Source organism: Pagrus pagrus, assembly GCF_965226575.1.
Source record: "Pagrus pagrus genome assembly, chromosome: 7".
Classification (NCBI taxonomy): domain Eukaryota; kingdom Metazoa; phylum Chordata; class Actinopteri; order Spariformes; family Sparidae; genus Pagrus; species Pagrus pagrus.
This window is the reverse complement of record NC_140191.1, coordinates 27220225-27246784: the sequence shown is the minus strand read 5'-3', so window position 1 is coordinate 27246784 and position 26560 is coordinate 27220225. Positions and strand designations below refer to the sequence as shown.

The 26560-nt window shown below is 41.7% G+C and overlaps 1 protein-coding gene across 3 annotated transcripts in view; it reads right to left on the bottom strand.

The window, feature by feature from the left end:
- Window positions 1-26560, bottom strand: part of oxr1a (oxidation resistance 1a) — a 163059-nt gene that overhangs the window by 100451 nt on the left and 36048 nt on the right. For 2 of the 3 annotated variants that reach the window (XM_084357215.1, XM_084357218.1), the window contains exon 1: window positions 14087-14127. The exons of the other annotated variant lie outside the window; for it this stretch is intronic. In XM_084357215.1, the coding sequence (XP_084213341.1) occupies window positions 14087-14112 (26 nt within the window). In that variant the 5' untranslated portion in view covers window positions 14113-14127. Of the gene's footprint in view, window positions 1-14086; window positions 14128-26560 lie in introns of those variants that run through there. 3 annotated transcript variants of the gene reach the window in all.

Genomic DNA, 26560 nt, shown 5'->3' with positions numbered 1-26560 from the left:
GAAACTTAAATTCTGATAAAACGATCGGGTAACACTTTTGTCTTAGGGCTCTGATTCCATTTCATCGTAATTTCTCGAAGGTCTCCTGGAAAGAATGTATTTCATTTATCATAGAGAAAATACTAAATTGTGATACTGTTATGTTAGTTTAGCTTGTTGAGTCTTCAAGCAGTTATCCATTTTTCAGAGGAATTTCTTTGAAGAACTGCTCCACTTCAGCCTAAATAAATATTCATTTCAGCCTTCTCTCTTTGAAACTTTAGTCTTAATATGTTCATCTGAGCTCTTCCTTTTCATAACACTTCACATTTCTGCATGTTAAGCTGACCTGCTGACACTGACTGAGAGATGCTAACTTAGTATTTCGTGAATAATACTTCAGTCTGCATTTTACCTGCCAAATTTGGGAAATTGTTAGAACTGTGTTTAAAGGTCTTGGTGAGTACTACTGCGTGTGTGTGATAAATTGCTTTCAATTATGTCAGTCAGTGGCTAAGCTGCATTGTGGGTAATGAAGGTGGCAGGTTTTGAAAAGGCGTCCAGCGGTTGATTATTCACTAAAAACACTGCTAGATTCAGTATGGACAGTTTAAGAACCAGAGAAATCACTTTCTTTTATTCCACATATTCCTCTTCCTTTTATAACTTGTCGCATTTATTCCCCACAATGCAACTTCAGTGACATCACTGGAGGCAATTTATCAAAATTACATGCAGCTTCCTCTGAAGCCACAAAAAGCTTTAAACTACTTTTTTCACATATGCAGTAGTAACTCCCCAAGACTGTAAGCACACTTTAATGAGTGAAGCTTTAAATATGAAGCTGTACATACAGTAGTTTTTGTAGCTGCAACTTCCTTGATAGCTAATGCTTTGTGCAGCACATTGTGCTTCCAACTAAAGTAAGGTCCTGTATAAATTAAGTTCTGCTTTGATACTTGCTTGCATTTCCCCAGCCTCTAAGCTTTACTCTAATATCCCTTTAGAGGGTAAAAAGCCCAGTGAAGACAGGCAGCTATTTTATCTAACTTCAATGAAAACATTGTGAGAAGAATTTACAGTTGCAGAACTTTATTTTTGTTTCATTCTTGTGGTCAATTTGCTTGCTGTATTTGCTGTTACTGATTAGTCTATTTGGTTGTTATTAGAGACGCTTTGAGACCAGTGTGGGCAGAGGGTTCGCTGTTTCATTGTTCTTGTGTGATTGTGAGATGCATCATTTTGGAAAACAAGACTAAATCAATAAAAAAGTTAACAAAAACATTCTCATCTCCCTTTCTCCTTTTTGTACGTCTGAAAGACAGATAAACAAGACTGCCAGTGATACAAACACCCCATCCGACCCAGAGCAGAGGTGGGAGTGAATCCATGCTCATTTGCTGAAGCACAAACCTTTGATTGGCTGCCCACTCTAATTTGCACAAAAAGCCCCTGTGCCAGACCCCGTCCATCTCATTTGCACCACGTCCTTGAAACCGCAAAGAGCATCCCCACCGTCTCCATGTGGACAGACTCGGGCTCTACACATGAAGGGAGCTACATGCCATCACTGGCAGAATGGCCTTGGATTGACTTAGCCTTTGTTTTCCTGTGGAGAGCACTCGGACGCCCACCTCTCTGATGCTGGCATCACATGCTGCTCAATATAATCTGAACTTTCACACAGTTTTCGGCTGAACTGAAGGTCTTGGAATCAGTTTTTACCCTTATATGATCAGTTCACAGCATGTACAGCAGAGACTTGGAAGAGAGATTTGTATGTGGCTGAGTTTCAAGAAAAGTATGGTCTATCATTTCAACATGCTCTCACTTCAAAGTCATCAAATACAGCAGCTCGGTCAGTGGCCTTACAGTATGTTTCAGACTATGATGCTCTTCATACCCCTCTTTCATGTTTTGCATGTGAAGGGCTCCGCGGTCAAGAGCAATAATACATAATAAGCAATGTCCAGTTAGACTTTCAAAATAAAGCTTGCTGACGAACGTCCAATATTGAAACATACTATAGCTTATGGCCTGTTATACAAGTTGTGAAAAGCCATGGTTTGTTTAGATTTGGGCACAAAAACTACTTGGTTAGGTCGAGGAAAAGATCAAACTTTGCGTTAAAATAATGAAGTGACATGAGTACACTATTTAAGTGTGTTTACTTACTTACATACCATAGCCTAAAAACAAATCAGTCTTTCGGTGGAAAGTCCAGTGTATAACCCATCCAATCCAAGGATTTGCTTGATCAAAGGACAAGCTTTTCATATGTGTAGTACAGTCTTTCCACTAAACTTTCCACAGTCATGAGATTCATGCACTGACTGTGTGAGCCACCGCTCACGCTGGCACATCTGTTCATTGCAGGACACACAGCTGGAGGCACCAACATCTGTCACCACTGGTGTCACTGGCACCATCTGATCAGGTCACACCAATCCTGGATGCTTTAAAAAGGGGCCATATTTGTAATGGGACAGCTATAAATCAGGATGTATATTCATGAGACGAGCTTTAATGTCCTCTGGCTTGAGGCTTCTCTGCTGCAGCTGCTCAAGGAAATGGCTGCAGTTACCTGGAGTGACCCGGCAACCCATCTCCACCCCCACCTTCCTCTCTGCCTCACTGTCTTGAATTTAGTCCTTCTCTCTCCTCTTTTCCCACTTACTTCTTATTAGACTTTATCCTCCCACAACACACTTCTCCCTCTCTCTCCCTCTCTCTCTCCCTCTCTCCCTCCCTCCCTCCCTCTCTGCCACCGTATTGTCAGTTGGCAGGCTGGTCGGCTCAAGCTGGTCAACCTGATGCCCTTCTGCAGCAGGCACCATTGGCAGCACTTGGCACATTCTGTGGCTCACTGAAATTCACCGAGCGCAGACATTAGCTTACTCAAGTGTGATACGATTAAACTGATGTAAAAGCTGAAACACAGAGGAAATGGGAGTTGTCTTGTTTAATAAATCTAACATGGTTAACTACAAGATGTTGTGTGTTCCCGCAATCAAACACCCCCAGCATACTTAATATGATATGTTTATATAAAAAGTGGATAAGTTAAGTGAAACATCAGTGGTTTGAGCAGGTATTTAACCTTTCAATAAGAAAGGATGACAACAGAGTGTCAGAGGCCGTATCTCCCAGAACAAGAACAAGGCGAGGGGTGTTCGCCGGACTGCTAAGAGAAAGAATAGCTCCTAAATGGAAAGTGACAGTTGCGATGGACATGGCAAATGAAGACAGAGCCGGATCCAAGGTGGTCTCCGGGCAGCTGTCAATCACATTACACTGACTTGCAGTGAATCAGTAGAGAAAAGAAGAGTCCGACTGAGTGCATGTGATGCACGCCAGGCAACTCTAACAGCTTGTTATTAATGAATAACCTGCAGTCACTTTTATGAACGGATCAATCTCCTTCAGGCTCTGTGGACTTCTAATTTGCCTTAATTATTCAGACAAGCAGAGATGAAGTTAAGTTGCTATGTGAATTCTTTTTATTCTACATTATTAACTGGTAAAAATCCATGCTGAATGGAATTGCATCTTGTTTGGCCAAAAACAAATCTGCAACTTCATATGCCTGGGTAAAAGTGAGAAAGATGTTTGACATATTAACAGTGTGAAAGACTATCACTCGTATCTTTATAGTAGTAGCACAACAGCACTCAGGTCTGACCTAAATTTTGTTTTGAAAATGGTGAGGAAAGCCTTCCTGCAGCCACATTGCATGTGTTAGTGTGTTGCTGATTTAAAGCGAGCTTTATACAACTACCGGCCTGGGAACAGATGCCAGGAAATGTGGTTTAAATGTGGGCTGAATCGATGAAACTGTAAATAGGATTTGAAATTTCTCAAAGCCAATCAATGCATCCTGAAGGTGGAGCTTACCACAGCTCTGATTGATGGTGCTCCTGTACGCCCTCTTGTTTTTAATCTGCATGACAACAAGCCTCATCGCCGCAGATGTATTAGTTAACTGGCTGTAACATGGCTGAAAAGACACCATTAATGACTCCATTAAAACCAAAAGATGTAAACAGAAAATGGACTGAATGTATACAGCGGCTTTATCCCAAGAGAGATGTACACACATATTCATGCACTGATAGCGGCAGAGCAGCAACACAGACTGTAGGCAGGATTGTTGCCTCACTAACCAAAGCCTAAACCTGACACTCATCACTGGCTGGACATTAAGGCGGAGGGCTTCTGACAGCTGTATGCAGTCTCTGGATGACTGATGATACTGCCAATGCAAATGTTACATATGAGGGACTCAACATTAGTGTCTGCAGGTATTTTAAATCGTTACCTTGGTAAAGTTTCATGTTGTCACAAGGTAAGGCACATGCTTTTTCATAAAGTCGGCAAACAGCACAACATCACATTTTTCGGTTCCAACAAAAGTTTGAATTTGTAATCAGAATGCGACAGTCCGAGTTCAAATGTCTCACAACATGCAATATGTTTTAATGCACAGAATGTTTTACGAAAGTGAAAGCAGACTATGCACCATGAATGAACAGTAAACAAACAATTTCACAGCACTGTTCAGGATACGGCTACTTGGGTTGCGTTCTAATCAATTTACAATAAAAACATTTTAGGAAATACGCTTATTATATGCCAAAAGTTAGATCGATACCACTCTTGTGTCTGTACATAAAAATGTACAGTAGCTAGTGGCTTAGTAGCTGAGTGTAACTTTGTGGAGTCTTGTCGTGACCATGAGATTCCCACACAACCAGCGGAGACTCTTAAAGTCCAAGAAAATAGTCTGACACATAACCAACCGTTAAGACACAACATGTACTTTTTACTCTAAACAATGTCAAAGAATTCCATTACACAAAGTCACATTAGTTCTTAGAGCGTGTGAAAGTGAAAAAGCCCTGGTGCATACACTGAAGGAAACATACCGTCACATCTAATCGAATGAGACTTCAGGTCATCATGCGACTCGCAGTATTGGTGTCAGGGTATAGGCCGAGAGAGGGAGAGATGACTGATCTCTCCCACCGGGCAGCACTTAGTGAACAGCCTGTCTTGCTGCTACAGCAGCCAACTAGCACCACGCAGGCAGCTACACTTGATATTCCCAGCACAGCTCGGCTCAAATGGGACATCTGTTAGCTTCCTGCAGCTCGGCCTGCAAAAACCCACCTCCTTCACAATAAGGTATCGTCAGAGGAATATGGAGGAACTGCCCAGCTGCTTTGGTATTAATTAGCAACACAAACTGATGGAATTCAGTTTAAGATAATATTTTAGCGCACTCTTCATCAACTGTGCATGCTGTGATGAAGAGGCCTGTAGGTGAATTGGGTTGCACAGCTGTAGCATTCAAGCGTGTGTTGTTTTTTAGAGCAGGCCACCCTCTTCGTGAATCTTATACTTGTTCAGGAAAACAGAGAGGCATGCAGATAAAAAAGGGATTAGAAGACAAAAAGTGCCTGAGCTGCAAATCAATCCAACACCTATGCGGAGTGATTCTGTGAATTTGAGAGCCTGCTGCCCTGAGGCTGCAACAACCTGTACATCTGATGCTTCAGGAGGTCTGGAGTAGATGTTGCTGACAGGTTTATCCAGTTCAACACCCTCTAATCTACTCCTCTGCTTCTGAGAAATCTTCAAATTGCCCCTCCTATGCTAGTCGCCATGCCGTTTCTCCTCACGCTGCTGACACTCGGCTCAATAAAAGGTTTTTCAATTGAACGATGAACTCCAGCTGAAGATGTCAGTCCATCAAAGAACAATTGGCACCGTGGTGGACAGGGTTCTTGAGACGAGAGATGAAGCATTCACATGTGAACATTACTATTTTCAAAGAATTGTGATTGCGCAAAATGACAGAGGTTGCGGGAGTGAGGCTCTTTCCTCTTGTCATTCACTCAAAGAAACAACCTCTTTAAACCTCTTTTTCTCCCGTAACCGCTTTTCAAATACCTTACCTGTAATCTCAAACCAAGCTGAAAATGAACAATTTTCAGGCCTCAATACATTTCCCTTTACATTACATGCCTCTAAAACATGTATGCATTTATTGACTATTCGAAAAACAAAGCAATTTCAGCAAAAATGCGTCCTAACATTGTTGACAGAAGTCATCACGAACAGCTGCTGTCAGTAGAATAACTGGAGCGCAGATGACTGCAGGTACAATCAAAACAGAGAAACATACTCACAATGGTTCGTGCTGCAAAGAAAAGAACTGCACGGTAGGCACATCTAAAATGTGTGTTTCTTACCCCTCACTGACTAGCAACAAAATCCTACTCTCCAGTGCATTATTTACAGCCCATTCATGCTGGACTGAGCAGAGAGGCTAAGCTATTTTAGCCAGCAGTAAACACTGAAACCATGTGGGGGTTACCTGCAAGAGAGAATAATGATCCTACGTACACAGGCCTGTATTTGATGTATGTGCTACATATATCCATGGGAATTAAACTAGTAAAATATGGTCGCCATACAGTTATCAGCATCTGAGCTGCATTATGCTCACTAATACCCATCCATCAACAAAGTGGACGTTGGAGGTTAAGAGGTCACTGTGTATTTTTAGCCCCTAATGAGGTTGCTGTGTATTTTTAGCCCCTAATGGCTCAGAAACAGATAGGTGCTGCAGGACACTGGGGATAATGGACTAATGTTGCTTTGTGAGACCAGTGTTTGTTGTTTACAGTGGTTTCCATTGTATTTGTAGTAAACTCTTTAGGTAATATGTTGCATACTTCTGACCCCGAAGCACCCATATCACATGAGCTTTTGTCAGCAGGTGAAATTACCTCCGTTGTCATGGAACTTTTTCCATCATTCAGAATATTTTGTAGGACTTCTTGTCCATGTTTGCTCAAAAGTTCAAGGAAAAACTTATGCGCTTTCTTGCCAATAATTAATAAGATTGATCCAGCTCTCAGGTCTGAACACTAAATATTAAACTGCCAGCAGCTGGCAAACTTGGCATATTAACTGGAAACACTACATCTTTGTACGGATTGAACAAACAAGATACATCGTGTTAATTAGTGAGCTTTACACCGTGTCTACGCGAGAGGTGTAAGCTGAGCAGCATATAGCAGAGCAGCGTCGGTGCTCCATCTGTGCCTGCGCAGGATGCATTCATGCACTGCAGTGACTGTTGGTCAACTGCATTTTGGCATTACAAGTGTAAAAAACAGAAGAAAATAGACTTGAAGCATTAAAATAAGCTTCAGCTTGCAGTTGCACTGCCTGTGTAGACAGCTGGACTGATTAAAAAAGAATCACATCTGACGTGTGACTGAAAAATGTGGCTGAAACGGCTGCTGTGTAGACACACTGGAAGAGGTTCCGGTCTGCTGTTGACTCCGTTTCCAGTGACTTTGCGAAGCTAAGCTAACCAGCTGCTGCTGTAGCTTCATTTTTTCTTCATTATATCCTCCTAGTCTCAACAAACAACCATAGAGGTAAATCAAGGCCGTTATGACACACATTTATGACCCAACACAACTTTCAAATTTAAGCTCCTCAAAGTAGTGGTTATTCTACACGCGTTTCAGTTATTTTGTTCACCCGCTGCAGGATTTGCGTTTCGGGTTGGGATTAGAGTGAGGATTAGGTTTATTTAGGAGTAAGGGTCAATGTTAAGCATGTAGTGGTAAGGGTCAGGGTGACTGGTTATGGATTACGTCATCAGTGGGAGGTTCTCAACAGAATAAAAGCATTAGCGTGTTTACAACCAAGTGTGTTTGTGTGTGTCTGTATGCACAACAGTTTCCAGCTACACTTTGAAAGCCTATTGCACTGCAGATGTCATCGGAAGGCACGGTGATGCACAGCTATGAGTCCCCGTGAATCAAACAGTGAGTCTTCTCCCTCAGTGGCCGCTGGTTGCAGCAGTGATGTGTTGATGTGGCGGGCTGCAGCCACAGCACGCCATAACTTCTGCTCCCCCGTCACCCTCCGACACAAAACACACAGCGAGCCTGTGGCCTGTCTTTGCTTTGTCCTTGTCGTGTTGACTCTCCCTCCCTTCCCCTTCCTTCCTCCCCACCCCACGCCACCACCACCGAGCGAGCGCCAGTCGGCCCCAGCTGGGTTTTTAGACGCGGGGAGTCGGGATGGAGCGGCAACTTCCCTCCATTCTCTCGCTTTCTCTCTCTCTCGCACTGTCTCTCTCTCTCTCCCCCAGAGCATCTTCTGCACCACTGCTCTGCCACCATTAATTCATCAGTGCAAATCTCCTGCAAACTTCCTAAACAAACAAGTGTGCTGACTTCTGCTCCTCAGCACACACATACACACAGGTCACCCAAGTTTAGACCTCCTCAGAAACAACACACACACACACACACACACACACACACACACACACACACACACACACCCAGACACACGCTCTCAGAGTCGCTGTTACACACGCCAAACGATGCTGTATTGATATCTGCTCGATGATCCAGATAGAGACAGACAGACACTGCCTCTCCGTGTGTTTGACCTAATAGCTGCCGACATAAATACGTGTTTTCTAATTCAGTGCCCTCCGAAAATGGCAGTGCAGATGTGAACCTGTTTAGTGGTAAGTTGCTAATGAGTTTATCCACTCTGATTTACATCTGTTTTGTTTACCTCGCTCCACGGTGAAGCCCCTCCGGGAACGCGCACGCCAATGCTATCAGCTCCGTCTAAAAGGAACTGGGTAAACAGATCTCGTGCTCTTGTGTACTGTGGTAATTTATAGTAGTAGATAACAATTTGGGAAGCTCCCACTGTTTGCTTTGCATGTTGAAAAAGAAAGGATCCAACAAAAGCAAGATGAAAGAACTGAATACAAATTTAGAGGGAAAAACAACAATCCTCCTACTCTGAGCTCTAAAAAAAAAGGAAGGCCGACATAACAAGACACTACCAGTGCATTCCTTCAACTTCCCCAGTTGCTGATTAATCTCCAGCATAATTAAGCAGATCAACTTATTTATTATATAACTTATTAGTACACTTAATATGGAGAGCAACCGACATCAGATTTTTGATTTTTGGTAATGCCCTCAGAATTTAAAAAATGAATATCAGCTGATGTATTAACATATATGTGCCAATATACTGTATATATACACGTGTGAAAAGCTCATCTTTTTGATAAGATTTTAAAATGTACAATATTTTTTATTACTAGAAGAAGGAAAAACTAGAAATATCAGAAATGCTCCTTTAGTCTCTAAGACACTGAGTAGGTGAGCCAGTTTACATGCTGCTAACTTTAGCTTACAAGCTAAGGAGAGACGACACTTTACAGCAGTTAAGTAAGGACTGAACTGTTGGCATCTAAAGGGACTAGTTTCAATGGGTATCGGACCAGAGGAAAATTTCATGCCACGATTAACCTGGCCCAAATAATAGTGAGATAACCTCTACTCATGTTGACAGGCTTAAAATGTTTGGAATAACTGGAAAGATGCGGCTCCTCTTGTGGCGATCCTAAATAAATGAGGAAATAGATATGGGACTGTACATTATCAAGCTAAATAGCTTTTTCAAGTCACTCGTGAGGATTTTCATGATTAAAGTGAAAATGAAAATTCAAAAAAACAACCCTTTTATCACAATCTGCAATAAAACCTTTGTCCTCCCATCCTTAGTTTTAACTGCTCTATGCAAATTAGTTAATTGAAATTATTAGATTGGTTACATGTGAACAACTGTTTTGCCTATAGGTAACTGTAAAACAAATGCATTCTCGATATTTGGACAGACGGGTGGTGCAATCATGAAAAATGAAAATAAAACTTCTCAAAAAGAAACCAATTTCAGTTAGGCTTGTGTGGGCGCCACCGTCCATACACAAGGCAGGCTCCCAAATGCTGAGGATGTTATTAATAAAGTTTAACATTTACTGCTTAAACTTAATTTTCTTAGCTTACATAACCTTAACAGCTGGATATCTGTCAGAATTTAATGTCTTTAGACACCTCTAAAGAGCTGACTACACACATAAACGCTGCATATTGTTGCTCGAGGGTTGAATGTTAATCACAACCGACAGAGAACAATGCAGCTGCCACATGCATGACTTTCAAGGTGTGACCCCCCTCGTACACACACACACACACACACACACGCACACACACAGGCAATGACGTGTGACTGGTAATGTTTGACTCAGTTCACATTAATTCCTGTCTGATAATCAACAAACGGAACACATAATCGCTTCATGCAATGCATAACTCAGCATTTTGAACACTGTTGAGTAAAACAAAGATAAAAAAACGTGTGCACATATCCCTGTCCACACACACTGCACTGTATTCCTCATACAGCATATGTGGCCCAACAAAAACCCCCAACAGCATCTCCCATCCTCTCAGATGAAGCCTCTGTGTCATCAATCGCTGTCCTCATTGGGAACAGATGGTGCGGTTCGGTCAAATAGTCGAGAGACGAGGACGCAAAGTGAGGAGTGGAAACTTCACAGCTAATGCTAGCTCTCCGTGTGTGTGTGTGTGTGTGTGTGTCAGCATAGACGCATATGTCATGTTAAAGGACGCGTTTATCTGACCAGATTTACTGTGGTGATCCCAGGCATCGTTGAGTATTTATGATCCCTGTGGACTTTACACATGCTGGCGTCGACATGCAGCAACGCGCAGCATTAAGGACACTAAAGTGATCCAGCCTCTGGTGAATATTAAGCCACAGGAGTGTTACATGTCAGTAGGTTCGGTGCTTGTAGATTCCTCTCACATGCCACATGTTCACCCTGCAGTTGGAAAGTGTCCTGAATTCTGATGTTTGTCCCTTTCATGTGACAGATTTGATTTGACATTCATATGTCCAACATGCATCCTCAATCTTAAAGTTAATCCGATACATGTATGACCTGTGGCCATACGAGTGAAGTCTAAACTGACAGATTATGTGGTTTTCATGCTGCTCTTCATGTGAATGTGTTAGATCTCTGGGTCTATCTGACCAGAAAATATGGAGGGTATCTACTTAGGCAGCGAGTGCAGGGACAGAAAGAGTGCAATTTTTACTTAGCATTAGCATTAGCAGATGATAATCTGAGAAGACACATGCCCTCTTCCTCTCCTTTCCTCCACCAACTTTCATCACGCAGTCTATCTGGGCCACCAGCTTCCTGCCCACACTACAACGTCAAATCCACTCTTTTCTGATCAAAGTGGATTAAAGGTACAGTGGTGAAGATTAGAAACATGTCCTGGAGCGCTCATTTCACTGGCTCTGCCAAGGTGTGGACATAGACCTACTTAATACACAACCAGGGCACCAGGTCCTTGCCAAATCATTAAGACTTAGATCCAATAAGGTGGCAATAATAAGGATCGAATAAAGAATTTGCCCCAGGGAAGGTGGGGATTTACAGATAAGTTATCTGGCAACTTGAGTTGTGGTTGCCCAGCAGGTTTATTTCAAGTTGTGGTGGTAAAGGGTTCAGTATACTTCATATGAACTAGGTCATACAATGTCTTCAATCACATCTAAATGCAAAAGTGTTAATATTTGACTTTTTTCCTAATTTATAGCATTTTCCTCATGTTTCCTCAAAAATGTTTATAAATGCTATAAATACTTTAATATACACCTTACTTACAGTAAAGAGCATTTATCATTCACAGCATCCGCCCAGTTACAGCACAGCTCAGCAGACCTGCAGGTTAATTACTCCACACTGAACACCTACATGAATCTCATCGCTATACCTCCTGTTTTGATTCTTTTGTTCATCACCTGTGATCAGATTTCCCCGCAGGCAGAGACATAAGACATGGACTGCTAATCCGAGCAGTGACAGTGCTGTCAGCTGATGTTTTGATCACACTGAATAGCAATAGAGGAGGTTGTAGTTTAGCCAACTTTGCTAGCATTCAGTACTATAGCTGAGAGCTTGGAAGCAAGGGACAAAAATTAGTTATGTTGCTCTGATCCGTTTCTATCACATCTGTATTTCCATCGTAGTTTTGTAGTCAGATTGTAAAAGTTTAAGCTGTTATCCTCTGATGCAGTCAACAAAAAAGGGCAAATGATATACCTAAGAAAATGAGATTCACCTCAGGGGCTTTTCAACTGATGATTCAAATTATTAATGATAAGGGGCCAGACCTCACTCATATAAAATAAAAGTGACAATAAAACCATGTACATACGTACGTATATACTGTAAGGCTGCCTGAGAGAGAAGTCATACCTCTGCCCACCTGGCCTATCACTGCAAAGAGTGGAGAGGATTGCTGAATTTTTGTTAGTTTGGGAAAGTTACTGAAATGATCAGATGCAGCCAAAACCCTCGAATGTGCAGCCAAAGAGAGTTTTTCACAAGCTGACATTCCAAACTTTGAAGCATACTGAAGCCTTAAGCATTAATTCATGGCAAAAAATGTGCAGGTCAACAAAACTAAAAAAAATCACACACATTTGCCATTTTACTTTTATTCTGATTAAAAAAAAAAAATAAAAGCTCTTCCGATCTCACCAAAGGTCCGACCTTGTGGAACACAGGTGTGCTGTTGATTGGCATGGTGCTTGTTTTTCAATCATGTGGCCACGTTAGTTTTTTGGAGAATATAGTCCCATTCCTGTGGTTAAACTTTCTGATCTCTGGTATGACAAAATAAAGCAGACATGCACAAACTTTCAGCTAAGGCTGCAACTAATAATTCATTAACTGATGACTTGTTTTGTCCATGAAATGGTGAAAAATGTTGATCAGTGTTTTCTCAAAGTGCAAAGCAACATCCTCAAATGTCTTGTTTCGTCCACTGCCCAAAAATATTCAGTTTACCGTCAGGAGTGAAGAAACAGAAAAAGTTCACAATTAAGCAGCTAGATTCAGAGAGTTTTGACTTGTTTTCTTGATGCTCTTACCAATTATCAAAATGGTTACTAATCAATTGATCATTGCAGCTCTCTCAACTTCAGTTTCACTGCTCACTCAGTTTTCTTTTGGTTGTTAGATCAGATACTTTCTTCACAATAACTGAAAAAGTTAATGAGCATACATGACAGCTACTGGTATCAAGGACCGACAGCAAAACAACGCTTTTTAAACAATCATCCGTTTCAAAATTTGTACAACCACTATGGTCTTTACTCTAATAATCCATTACTGTTTTCATTTGCTGGCAAGGCCACACTGAAGCTTTACCATTAGTTAGCCAGATGGATGGCTGGTTTTGTGTGATCATACAATGGCAGGGAGATCTTGCAAATGAATGGTGTGTGTGTGTGTGTGTGTGTGTGTGTGTGTGTGTGAGAGTGTGTGAGAGTGTGTGAGAGTGTGTGTGAGAGAGAGAGAGAGAGAGAGAGAGAGAGAGAGAGAGAGAGAGAGAGAGAGAGAGAGAGAGAGAGAGATGCTGGTGTGTAAAGTGACGCTCAGCTCGCTCCCCTTCAGAAGGCTTGTCATTGCAGCCTAATGACGGCTGTACCATCTGGTGTCAAAATCCAGAAGGGGATTTTTAAGTGGCCTATTAAGACGCTACAGCCACCGCTGAAAAATTACCTGCTCCTTGATCAATGTGTTCAAACCCATCTCTGACAAACCAACTGCTTCTCCTACAATCCCTATAAGCCTTTCAAATCTCTCCATTCTGCTCTCCTGGGGGGAAATGTCAGTGTTGTCGACTATGTCTTTTCATTTACGAATAAAAACCTTTTTTTTCCCCCCTCCAATCCCCAAACGGAATCGATTGAAAGTGGTTCCCAAACCACTACCAGAAAGGGTTTGAGTCTTGTTTGAAGACAGAAATTTCTTGGAAAATCAAGTATTCTCCGTAGCACTTAAGGAATTTGCTATTAAACTGTTCAAAGCTCAAGCTGTGGGAGAAGCTCTTAGCAGAAAAAGCCCTGCCATTAGTCCTCCTTTGATTTACTTGCTAAAAAGCCCCGATACAACAAATAGGCCTCTCCACAGTTTACCTTCAACAGTGGTCTCCATTTGCACAGCAACATTTGTGATTATGCTGTAGCTTTCTCTCATTATGCTTTCACTCCCTTCAAAACAAACCTCAATTTAAAATAAAGCTACTTTTTAGAGACCACTAGGGAAAGAAATTGCTTTTGGGTAAAAAGGCAGAATCTGCTGAAAATAGCTGGTACATACCCTGCAGGCTCCAGAACGGGTTCCATTGACTCTTGTGCAGAGGAGATAATGGAATCGATCCCTCAAACTGCTTAACTTAAGCGTAGGAAAAGGCTTGTCATGTGACCTTGTCCTCATTAGGAGAGTGGGGCACTGTGCTAATTTATTTACCCAATATAACCCAGACAAGCAGGAACACACAGACAGAGCGAGAAGGGGAAGGGGGAGGAGAGGGAGGGCTTGAGCTGGCCAAGCCGATTTCAGCCTGTTACTGATGCCTGAGCCAAGACCTGAGGGGTGGGAGGAGGAGGAGGAGGAGGAGGAAGTGTGTGTGTGTATGCGGGGAGGTACAGTAGACGGGATGACAGAGGAAAAGATTGAGATGGACAGGACAGAGAGGAAAAGGAGGAAAAGGATGGGGGGGCTGTCAAAGCGAGCAAAACAGAGACAGCAGGCTGGTAGTGCAGAAGCAGGAAATAAAAGAGGAGGGAAAAGATCCAGGCTTGATGGGGATGGGATGGGGATGTGTTATGTGCCATGTTTTGCCTGGTCCTCCCTGTGTATCCCGGGTGGCCGGGCTCCAAGGCCGCGTCACTTGGGTCTGTTCCAGGTGGTAAAAGCATAAGGGCTCCTGGTGGCGGAGATGTGCCACACTCAGCCATCTGGTGATGAGTCACTCTAGTCTCTGCTCTTGTTTGCTCTGAGTGGGCATGAGATTGCAGGCCATCAGTGTGTGTGTGTGTGTGTGTGTGTGTGTGTGTGTGTGTGTGTGTGTGTGTGTGTGTGTGTGTGTGTGTGTGTGCGTGTGTGTGTGTGCGTGTGTTCCTTCAATGCATTAGCACCCTATTTATTGTGATGGCAACTCAGCGGAGACGTAATCAGTAAAAGCTGAACGTATCTGGATTCCATCTGCGATATGGTGATGAGAGAGGCCTTGACAACTCATTTAATTAACCAAGGTTGTGACTCTCTAAAATAAAAGTCCTGTGTATGAAACAGCAACGGGGGCGTGTTGCCAGAAGGTATCACTAGTGTAGTGTTTGCATATATGCCATTCAAGTGTTAGGAACAGAGGGAGAATATGCTAACTAAGATGCTAACTCAGTGAAAATGATTAGGTCATGAGAGAAAGACGAAAATGAGCAAAACACAAACAGCATTCTGGATAGCAGCATGGCTTCAGATCGCATCCACGTGATGGAAATAAAAATGCAAAAAGTATGGGAGCCTGGCTGTGGGCCATGCACACAGTAATCTCCCCAGTATTGTGCACGCCTGATGGCAGCATGCACGCTGCCTCCTAGATAGATGCAGCCAACGAACAGGCCTGTTCCTGTGTGACAGCTCCCCTCCTCCGGGCCAGCGCTGACCCAAATCTATGTTTTCCTTCTCCTCCGCTTTACCCACAATTTCACATACGCGGCTGGGACAGCAGGCACTCGACTCCCTCAAATCCCAGTGCCACTGCTCATACAATTACCATGCTGGGTACACTGGTTTAGCAGCCATACTTCTACTGCCCTCTACCCTCCAACATGTAGCCCTACTTCACTGTACAGATAATTACAGCACATATGGCAGATACAGTGATTTAAAAAACAGAGGCAGGATTTTATATTTCACTTAAAATGTACTTATTGGTATGAATAAGAAAAATATTATTTATTTTTTATATTTATTTTTTATTTTATCCTTGACCCAACACATTTTGTTGGTTTTGGATCCTTCACTTACTGTAACATTTTCACTACCAGTTCCCAATGAATGGTCAAGTATAGCATCAAAAACATTTTACAAATATTTTAAAATGTAAGTCTTTAAATCATGTTTTCTTACATGTGAAACAATCTTTATGTACAAGGATTCCAGCTTTGTTGGAAATTCATTTGTTTGAAGAAGTTTGAAATTTGATTTCAGAATAAAATAAGAATTTTTCACTTTCCTCCACTGAGAAAATAAAACTTAAAAAAGGACTCAGCTACAAACAATAATTATATTTTCACATTGTATCTGGAATTGCAAGGAGATGCAAAACATCTGAGGAAGAATAATACAGATCTTTTGCAATTTTCTTTTAGCTCAGCCCCTCTGCCCGTGTCTTTCTATCTTCTGTTTTGATCAAAATCGAAGGTAAAACTTAGTGAGCCATTGAATCCGGCAGGAGAAATTGTGCATTTCTATTACCTTTCAATACAAACAAACTGGGGCCTATCTCACAGCAGACATTCTGACTTTTCACAGCAGGAAAAAGCACAGGCGTTACTAATAACATTAATGCTGGCTTAGTTGTCTTCAGCAAGCCAGCGTGCACCAGGACCCTGAAAGTGAGGAAGCTAAATGGAATTCTGCCATCATTACTTTGTTATTTACTTTACTTCACTTTGCCTCTACAGTTGTCTGACCATGTAAAAGACTTCTGTAGTGCATTCTTGGCAGATAAAAGCAGACCCTGAACCCACCTTAATGTTCCCTTGGTTTGGTTTTGAGGTTTGACAATAGGACCAATACTTATTCTACCATTGCACGATTACTATTATTATATTAATGTAACCTGACTGGTGATCCTGGATCAGTGCTCCTATTGTGACAGTATTTATAAGTATGGGTGCTGAATGGAGGCTGGCCTTGAGCATGCTGTCCCATTACATTAGAACTGTAAGGAGAGGCAACACATGCAACACGTTCTTGTGCAGGGATCCAAAACCCCAAGCTTTGGAAAAAACACGGCTCACTACATATCTAAGTGCTGTCCTGTCCTGAAACAGCAGCAATAAAAGCTGCAGAGTTAACATTTCCGTTAGCTCCACTTCCATCTATCATTGTCATGGAAACTCAATAGCACCTCTGGCAAGACAGAGAAAGAGAGTTGCTGGCTGAGGACTCACACAGTGAATCATTATTGGACTGATATCTTTCACATTTAGCAAATTAAGAATTGTGTCTCTGTGTCATTCTAATCTCACAGACCTGTGGCCAACGTCTGCCAACCGCAGCACAGCAAAATATGATTTGCATTAGGCCCACTGCCAAGCTGCTGAGTCTACAGTATGTGTTAAAGGAATAAATAGCCGGACAGTTTGGGAGATATGCTTATTCACTTTCTTGCCAAGAATTAGATGAGAAGATCGATAACTGGTGTCATATTTATCCGTTAAAGCAGCTACAAGGAACTTTCATTTCGTGTTGATTCTGAGGGCTCCTGTGGACAGAAGCTGTATTAGCACCACCGCCTGCTGTTGTAAAGATCTTGAACTGGCCGTGCATTTGTTTTGAAAGCCAGTGAAAGATAAGACGCAACGCATCTTTAATACTGATTTTCTTTTGAAACACAGCTGTTTGTGGGATGCATAGCAATGAGGTAATGTATCTATTTGCGGCTATGTGAGATTAAAAACTAATATGACGATGGTGAAACAAAGTAAACGTTGTCTCAGTAGCGTTAGTGCACACCTAGGTTACATTAGGTCTTACTGATAACAGATTAGGTTGTTTCTGTCTTCATAATAGGCACATTTCCAAAAATGTCAAAACTATTTCATTCAAGCAATATTACGCATCTTTAAACAGAAAAAATAACAGCCATACACCATCGTTTCAAATACAAAATTTAAATGTTCTTTTTAATCACATATGTCTGGCTCTGTATCTCACCTATATGCCAGTATCAGCTCCAAGAACGACTTTTTTGTTTTGTTTTCTAAATGGTATTTTAGAGTTTGTAACTTCTTTGAAAATGCTAAAAAATGAGTGTGAGTAATCCTGCACTTGGGGGTGTATACAATTTTTTTTGGTCTAATAAATGTTTTAACTTTATGGTGCTGCCATGAATGCATAACAAACAAGGACGCTGCCAGAGCAGAGTGTGTCTTGGGGCCAGGCCTCATGGCTCAGTGTACAAAAACACATTTCTAACTTTTAGAAACTATAACTTTATAACTTGTGGAAAAACACATAACTATTCACTGATTGTGTGACACTGGATCATTTTAAAATTGAGTATTTTCTGGTTTTCACTTTCATGTACTCTAGCTCCTCTGCCGCGACTCTGGACAGAAATCTTTATTAAAGTTACGGCTTTAGTACTGCTAACCAGCAGCCTCCCGATGAACGCCTCCTGACCGGGGACGTGTGCAGCCTCTAAATGTGGAAAGAGGCCAGTTACAGTACTGAGGTGATTTATAGAGTCTCCTGATGGACATATACTGGTAGCTTTGTTACTAAAGTAAGCACAACGTTCTCCTACATGTAGCTTGGTTAGCGGTGCAGTGTGGTTAGCAGTCCGATTTTGTAGCCAAACCACCAAAACTACCTCGATGCTATGTTCCCTATGACCAAACTTGCCTTTGTCTTCTCGGAGGCTGTGTTGTTCCATCACATTTACAAGAAACACATAACTATACTGAAGCACTCCGAGTACTCCATTTGCTATTTCATGGCAACTTGAAGGTTCAAGATCCTGTAAAGCCTGAATTAAAACTTCATAGGTTATTAGTAGGCATGTGGTCCCAGACATTGCTTTCACCTATTTTGAAAATAAGATAATTTTAATGATGTTTTTGTTTCTGCTATGATTACCTTGCATTAAATCTGAATTTATTGGTGCTAATATGCTTACTGTAGTAATATTGTGATATACCTTTATCACTTATCATACGACAGAGAGCAAACAGAGTTGTTTAAGGTCAGTCAGTGAAGTTATGGATGGTGAAAGCACACTTTCTTACAAATCAACTGTGCTGTCTCTATGCTGGCTGTCAGTAGCCCAGTAAGAGAGTCATATGGCTCAGCAGTTTTTATGGCTGACTAAACCACAAGGCTCTCCGTCACTGTGAAACCCTGCCAGAGAGCCGCAGAGAGCAGAATGAAGAGGTTAGGACAATACCAGGTCTCCATCTTCATGAGGAACGCCTCTCTCGCCCTGAAATATTCTTGGGTAATGAAACTCCGCCTGGCCCATCTGTATCTTGGCCCGATTTGAGTTGGGCACTGCATAATGATGCTTCTGAGCAGAGGGTGAAAAATGGCTGAGCACTGTAATGCCTTCCTGACGGACAAGCGCTGCAGAATACTGATCTGCCTACCCGGACGGAAATAACCTATTGGAGTGAGTTGTAGAAGAGCTACTCAGAGTCCAGGAGAGGAAAAAACAGACAATATTTGAACAGATCCACTGTTTGAAAACAATGGAAATCATTTTACCTTTGTCAAGTATTAGTTTGCCCGAGTCTAAGTATGATGAAACTGTTTGTAATTGGTCAATGGTGTATGATAAATACAATAACACCAGTAGAGCAGCGGGTTTTCTGTTTGGACTGAGGAATAAATACCAAAACAAAGGCTCCCTTTTGTTTCTACATTTGAAACTCTATATTATCCATCCATTTCCCATATATCCTGTGCCGGGCTGCAGGAGCCTCTCCCAGCACATGTCAGATGAGTTGTCTACATTATAAACAATCAAAAAGTGATGCAGTCATTTTGTCCTCAGAGGAACAGATGGTTGTTTGGTGCTTCGCTTGTTTTTTTGGGTACTCTGCATCAAAATCATGTCTCTAAAACAAGGCGCACAGTGTTGTAGAGTTGTGAAAGAGACACCATATGTCACGGTATATCTAATACTGGATATAATGGTTGATATACTGAATCAGCACACAGCAGGAGCATCTGTCCACCACAGAGCAGTTTGAAGATTAGATCTACGCTAGAAGTCTGACTTAGTTTATAGTTTTTTTTTAAAGCCGTGTAGTCTACTGTGAGCGAGAGGGACCATGCTGACTAAATATATTCGGCTGGATCTATGGCCAACATTTTGCAGTTACTGTCTAAGAATGATGGCCACATGGAGTAAACTGATATTACATACATTTTAGGATGATAACATTTGAATACAATGCAGGGAATTATTTAACTGTAATTTGCTTGATTGCTGTATCAACACGGCCCTCTGCCCACCAAAATCACAAGCTAGTTATTCTCAAATTCTAGCTCACCCTGGAAAAAAGAAAAGCAGTCTTCTTCATTGTGCTGCATCAATGACATATCTACTCTCCTTTATATTGGGACTCATGCAATACTGTCTTTTGCCTTTTAAACAATTTTAGAAAAACAAATACAAACTTAACTTAAAACATGGATGGTGCACTCAAGACTAGGTTGACCATTTACAGTACATACACATTATATAGCTTCATAAAAAGCCAGGGCTTTGAATAAAAGGCTCCCTTATCAAGGTAAACATTTCTATAATCAGTTTCTTCTATTCATTTGGTTTGCAATTTATTTCTAATTTTGTAAATCAATATATTTTAACATAAATAGTAACTTAACACACCCTGAAAATATTGTTTTTGCTGACCTCCAGTGGTTTAAAGGGGCACTATGTAGTTTTGGAGAAGAAATTCAAACTCAGAATTTTAACATTTACAATATTATTGAGTTAAAACAAATTACGAAATGTTTATCTTTTCCATAATTGAATAAACAAGATGTTTTCAGAGGAAACAATTACAACTGGCTTGTTATACGTGTTACACATGGAGATCTTGCTGTATTTTTTCTGCCTTTTTAAATGTTTGGGGAGCCCCTGGGATGGGCAGAGGCACAGAAACCACCTCTTAGGGTAAATGACAGCTGGTCCAATAAGACATCCCCGTCTTAACTTTAGTTTAATAATTTAATAATTTTTTTTCATAATGTTTCCTGTTTTTTCTCTTTATGCATTCCCCTCATAAATTATGTGCACTGGTTCTCATAATAACTTGTTCAATCTGGTGTTTGTGTCACTGTTGTCATGTGTCTCATGTGTTATCGGATTAAAAAATAACATGGGCAACATTCGTTAAGAGAACATCCAGTGTAAACATTTAAATAAATCCTCTGTTGGCAAATAGAGACGCAAAGAGCTTTATCTCCATTTTGCTCCGTGATGTATTGAATCAAGCCGGCGACAGGGGAGCAGTGGAGAACAGGCTTTTAATCAGAAAGGCCGAGGCCTGTACGGGAGGAGGGGTGAGCTGGGGGAAGGAGGAGGCATTACATAAATAGTTTTATGCTGCATCAAAATTCATTATCAGAGTACACACTAATCTGGTCAGATTTATATTTAGAAAGGGCTTACATCATGATGGTACAACAGGTTATTACTTTGCAGCATACAAGTAGAAAAGCAATTGTTTATGAAAGCAACAACAGCTGAAAAGTCAACATTTACAAGCAGAACGTTTGTAATCTTCTTACTGGCCTCTATTGGTGACAAGAGGTTAGTGCAACAACATGAACAGGTGTTTCATAGCTTACAGCAGCCTGAAATTAGTGGGAGCGTTTTTGAGATCTACCCTTTAACCTCTTCCAAACCTGTTCCAGACGAATCAGCTGTGGGCCTTTACCTACGTCGTTTGCTTCTTTAACAAGTCCTTACACATGAATGACGTGGCGGCAGATGCATTCATCCAAACACACAGAGATGACACCTTTCATCCAGGAGTCATAAGAGACACACACACACAGACACACACAGACACACACAGACACACACACACACTGCAGCTGTTTGACAGCTTCGAATGAAGACGCTCAGTGACAACACAGCTCCGTAGATCATAAAGAATGCACATAGGAGACAATGCCGCATGTGTCACCGGGCTAACCAGGGGAAAACTGAATTGTTTTGACATTTAGAGCAGACAGCCGATGGCACACAGACATAAAGATCTCAGGGGTGAAGAATCTAGTCTTTCTAGTGATTGTCTTCCTCATTTTTGGAGTGGAACCTGTTCTTGTGTGCTTTAATGCTCTCTCTCTCTCTCTCTCTCTCTCACACACACACACACAGTGTGTGGATTCCCTCTCACTCACACCTCTGAGCAGAGCTGATTTCCCAGTTCCTGCACACATACACACACGTACACGCACACACACACACCACTGCGGGTGACTACTCACAGGTACACCAAGAGATGAATCTTCATTAGCGGCAGAAATCACTGAATAATTTATAGCTAATCAATTTGAGACACAAACACACTCGCACGCATTAGCATTTGCAATGTTTCCTGCTGAGCTTCGGAGCCTCGATACAGTTTCACCAGACTACTCACTTTAAAGACTGGCCAACGCATTCAATTCTTCCATTTCGTCGAGGAATAATTTAATTTATTCAGTTCTTAGGAGTTGGTCAGAAAACAGACGAGCTTGTAGGGACCAGTTACATCGTTTCCAACATCCCCCACACAAGAACAACTTCAACTATGCTCAATGTGATTATTCCATAGTCAAATGTATGTGTTACCTCAGTATGAGTCATCAAACATTAACTAGAGGCAGAGTTCAACGGTATAAGTACTGACACCATGGGGTGAAAACAGAGAGCTCAAATGCCTTGCATACTGTGAGAGGCAGTTTGCTGGTATGGCTCCGACTGTGTCCTTCACCCATTTGATTCTGATGATTCTGACATAAACACTTCAGACGTTTGCCCTGAGCACAGCAGCACATCTCTCCTCTATCACTTAACCAGATTGCTGATTTAATTCATTTCAATAAAATTCCAGAGCAGGTTTAAGCGGGTCGCACTATGTCTGACTAGCAAGAAAGTCTACAAGCAAATATATTCTACCCCTGAGCTCGTGCTCCTGAATTATGTATGCAGTGGAGTGGATGCACCGTATTCTGCTACACTAAATGACCTTTCATGATAATTGTGGCCATGTGTCCTTGGGCTTTCAGCCTGGGAGTGAATATTATGCAACTGGGATGACTACACTGGACTATATGTTAGTTTCAAATGTCAAACAAGTCAAGGATAACAAGGCCGGATGAAGATTGTCCCTTTTGTTGCATCTTTTATGGGAGCAGGCCCAGTATGTTGAGATACCTCTGGCCGGCTAAATGAATTTCCAACATGACTCAACCCCAGAGAAGACAGCCTGGGATTCTGCTGCCGCCTAATGAAAAGCTGTTGATTGGAATTATACACAAGGCTCTGGTGGTAATCAGTGTGCACGCATGTGTGGCTGCTTTTCCTTGTACGTTTTTTAATTCGTCTCTTCTGTTTTACTTTTAGCTCTCACTGCTATTGCTTGTTTTTTTTAACTGCCCTTATCAACCTACCTCCCTGTATACCCTCTATACATATACCCGCGATACCATCTGTCTGTATATCCATTTGTCAGAAGTAACTATACCCATGATACTCAGACCAGTACACCATGACACCCATCTACCAATATACCCATGACACCCATTTATAAGACTATACACTTGCTATTTGTGGCATCAACTTCTTATGAAAATGTCTTAATCTGATAGTATATGGCATTATACCGTATTATTTTAATAATTTACTGCAAGGCTGACATAGTGGTGATTGTATCTGTCAGCCAGGGCTAATATAAAGCTCTAAACAGAACCATGTAACATAGTATGCTGGGCCAATCACTTTTAGATTGGCCCAGAAGAAGTTAGTGCGTGGAAATGAACCTAATGGCATAACGCAACCAATTGCCAAGAAGCACACACTTTAAGCAGTGACTAATGAAATTCAAAAAGGCAAATCCATGTGAGTTTCTCCTTCTATAACCTAAAAAAACACCACTTCTGAGAATATACTCCAAAGGTATTTAAATTTCCCATCAGCAGAACTTTTGATGTCATCTATCCTTTGATAAAGAGCTGATGCAAGCTAAATACAGCTGAGTGTTGGCTTTGATAGCATCTCTTCTTGACAGGTTGACAGGTATGGGTCATGACTCCTTGAGGTCTTGAGCGGTACCACTACCTCTGTGTCACGTTGAACTCAAGATGATCCTGGTAAGGATGGCATGGAGAACGCTTCTTTCATTCAGCACATGCCTTCTAAAAAGGATGGCAGCGCTGTACGTCCTGGCAGCAGAGGCGACGCCATCAACTGGAACTTCATGTGATGTAAAGAGCAAGTTCTCGCAACAGACACTTCATTTCATATCACATCGCTGTGCAGTGTGATGTGAATAAACGTGAAGCTGTTTTCAACTGTTTGATCAGTGAAAAATGTCAAAATGAACATCAAGACCTAGGTAAAACCTTGCTAACCTACCAGAGTGGTTTGTAAAATCATTTATCTGAATTTGAATTATTTTACATGAAGCAGCTGCAAAATGTTGAGCAAAATGAGTGCTACAGCAAAGCTTTATCCTTGTGATGCACTAAAAATAAAAGTTTCGTCAGGCAGAAGTGTTATCTCTCATTAACGAGGGAACTCCCCTCTGAGCTTATCAGAAACAAGTATAGTATACATGTCACCTTGTTTTGAGCAGCAGTTGTCACCACCGCTTCCTTTTCAGCAGACCAATTAGCAATTATTTTCAAAACAGTGTTAAATGAACAAGCTTAGACCACGAATCCAGACAGGTTCCGGACCAGGCCAGGTTGGTACCGTACCAACACATCAAGTGGAAGGAGGAGATGTTGGGAGCAGGTTTTCTAAAGCAAGTTATTTCCAGCTGTGCCCACAATTGTCACATGTCACCTTCCATACAGCCATATGGCAACACAGGACCGCCTCTGGATGGGCTGGCTTCATGCCGCGAGCAGAATCAAGAATTAATTGTCAACATCATGCTTTAAGACAGTAATACTCTTGAGAACATCTATTATTGTGATGAATTTCGACTTTGTGACATGTCCGATAAAAAAATGGAATTCTTATTTTGCTAAAAGCTTCCCTTTCTATTTTGAGAACAATTTTTAAATCACATCACTGAACTCAAAAAGCACAAGCAGGGCTCAGTGCTGTGTGAACTGGATCAGTCTGAGGACAACTGTCAATGTGAACTTTAAAGTAAAATGGTCCTTAAACAGGAGCAGCCTTAAAAGCCTTGTTGGTTTTACTGCGCTGCCTTTCGTGTCTGCTTCCTGCGCCCCTCCTTAGGGTCACAGAACACATCATTTATCAGGCCTCATTAGAGCCACTGTTATCGACACACCGACTGTGTGTGGGATGATTATGAGGCGGCCATGAATCTGCTTTGATCAAATCTGTGAAGACGACATGGAAACAGTGTTAATATAGGTACATTTGTACATTTTCTGAGGCCTTCTTTTGGGGTGCACCCTGTGGTTCCAAGGGAAATCTTATTGTTACAGCACACAGTGATATTTTATACAATAATTCGCCTCCAGCTTTGAGGCAACATTATGTGAAAGGCTCTGTATTCTTGTTGTCAATGTGACAATGTCCCTGTGCACAAATCCAGGTCCATAAAGTTAGGACATTGCCAGTTAGGTGTTGAAGAACTTGACTGGCGTGCAAGGGGCCTCGACCTAAAGCCTGCTAAACAAACTAAACAACCATTTTATTTCTTTTATTTATAATTAGCCAATTAATTGTTGGGAGTTGGTTTTTTTGTTCGGCCCCAACCAATTGGTAGCAAGTGACATCATTGCTGAGAGCAGTTAACATGCAGTATTTCACAGTGATCAAAGAAATATGCTGCTACTTGTGCAGCTGCATTAGCCCCATCCAATCTAATCACATACAGGTGTCCACATGCTTCTGGTCATAAAGTCTCGTCCCATTATTGGAATCACAGTCTTATTTAATTTTTCTCATTACAGTCCACAGTCAACAACAGGACTGATGTTGTGAACGGCGATGGAAAAATGGTCCAACGGTGGGTGAGTATTGAAAACAAAATGGTGCAAGAAAGAGACGAGACTGAATACTATGAGTCATTCTCTGTTTTGGGCGGCTGATTAGTGAGATGAGCAGACAGTCTGGTCTGACCTCACCATATTTCCTGCATCATTAAAGTTTGGGCCGGCTTTCTTCTCTGGATGGATACGATCTGTTGGTGTATATCAACTCCTTGACCAAGAAGAACAAAGCTCATTACAGCTGAGGGTCTGTTGGTATTCAAAGGAAAATGAAGCAGTATCATGGTCCCTATCTTTGAACATTAATGCTCACACAGCCCTGAATCTCATTGCTGTTAACCTGTCAGATGTCAGCATAAGAAAGTGATGCTCCATTTATGCAGACATTGACTGTATGTGCCTCTGCAGGCCATCACGCAGACAGATTTTTAAAGCTACTCTGCCACATAGACAGTTTAATTCTTGAGTTAACTGCCGCCGGCCACCCAGTCACTGCTTTACATGTTCTTCAAATGGGATTCATGCATTTCTCAGCGCGCCACTGTGACATCCACAGAGAACGGATGTCAAGGCCCACATGGAAAGCGTATCAGAAACAGATGATTTGTATGGCGGGGCAGCAGGGACGGCTCCGTGGGAGAGAGGAGGTCCTCAGGAAAACACGAGCAGGACATGAAATATGGATGTCTCAATTTCACAAGCCAAGTAGAGTGAAAATGAATATATGATTGTGGCATGCTCGTGTCTCTACGATAACTTCCTCCATCAGTAGAGTTCACTTGAAGGTTCAGAGGCTCTGTTATGTACAAGTATTTTAAAAAAAGACGACCTCAACATTTTTGCTAGTCGTATTCTTGTCATTTT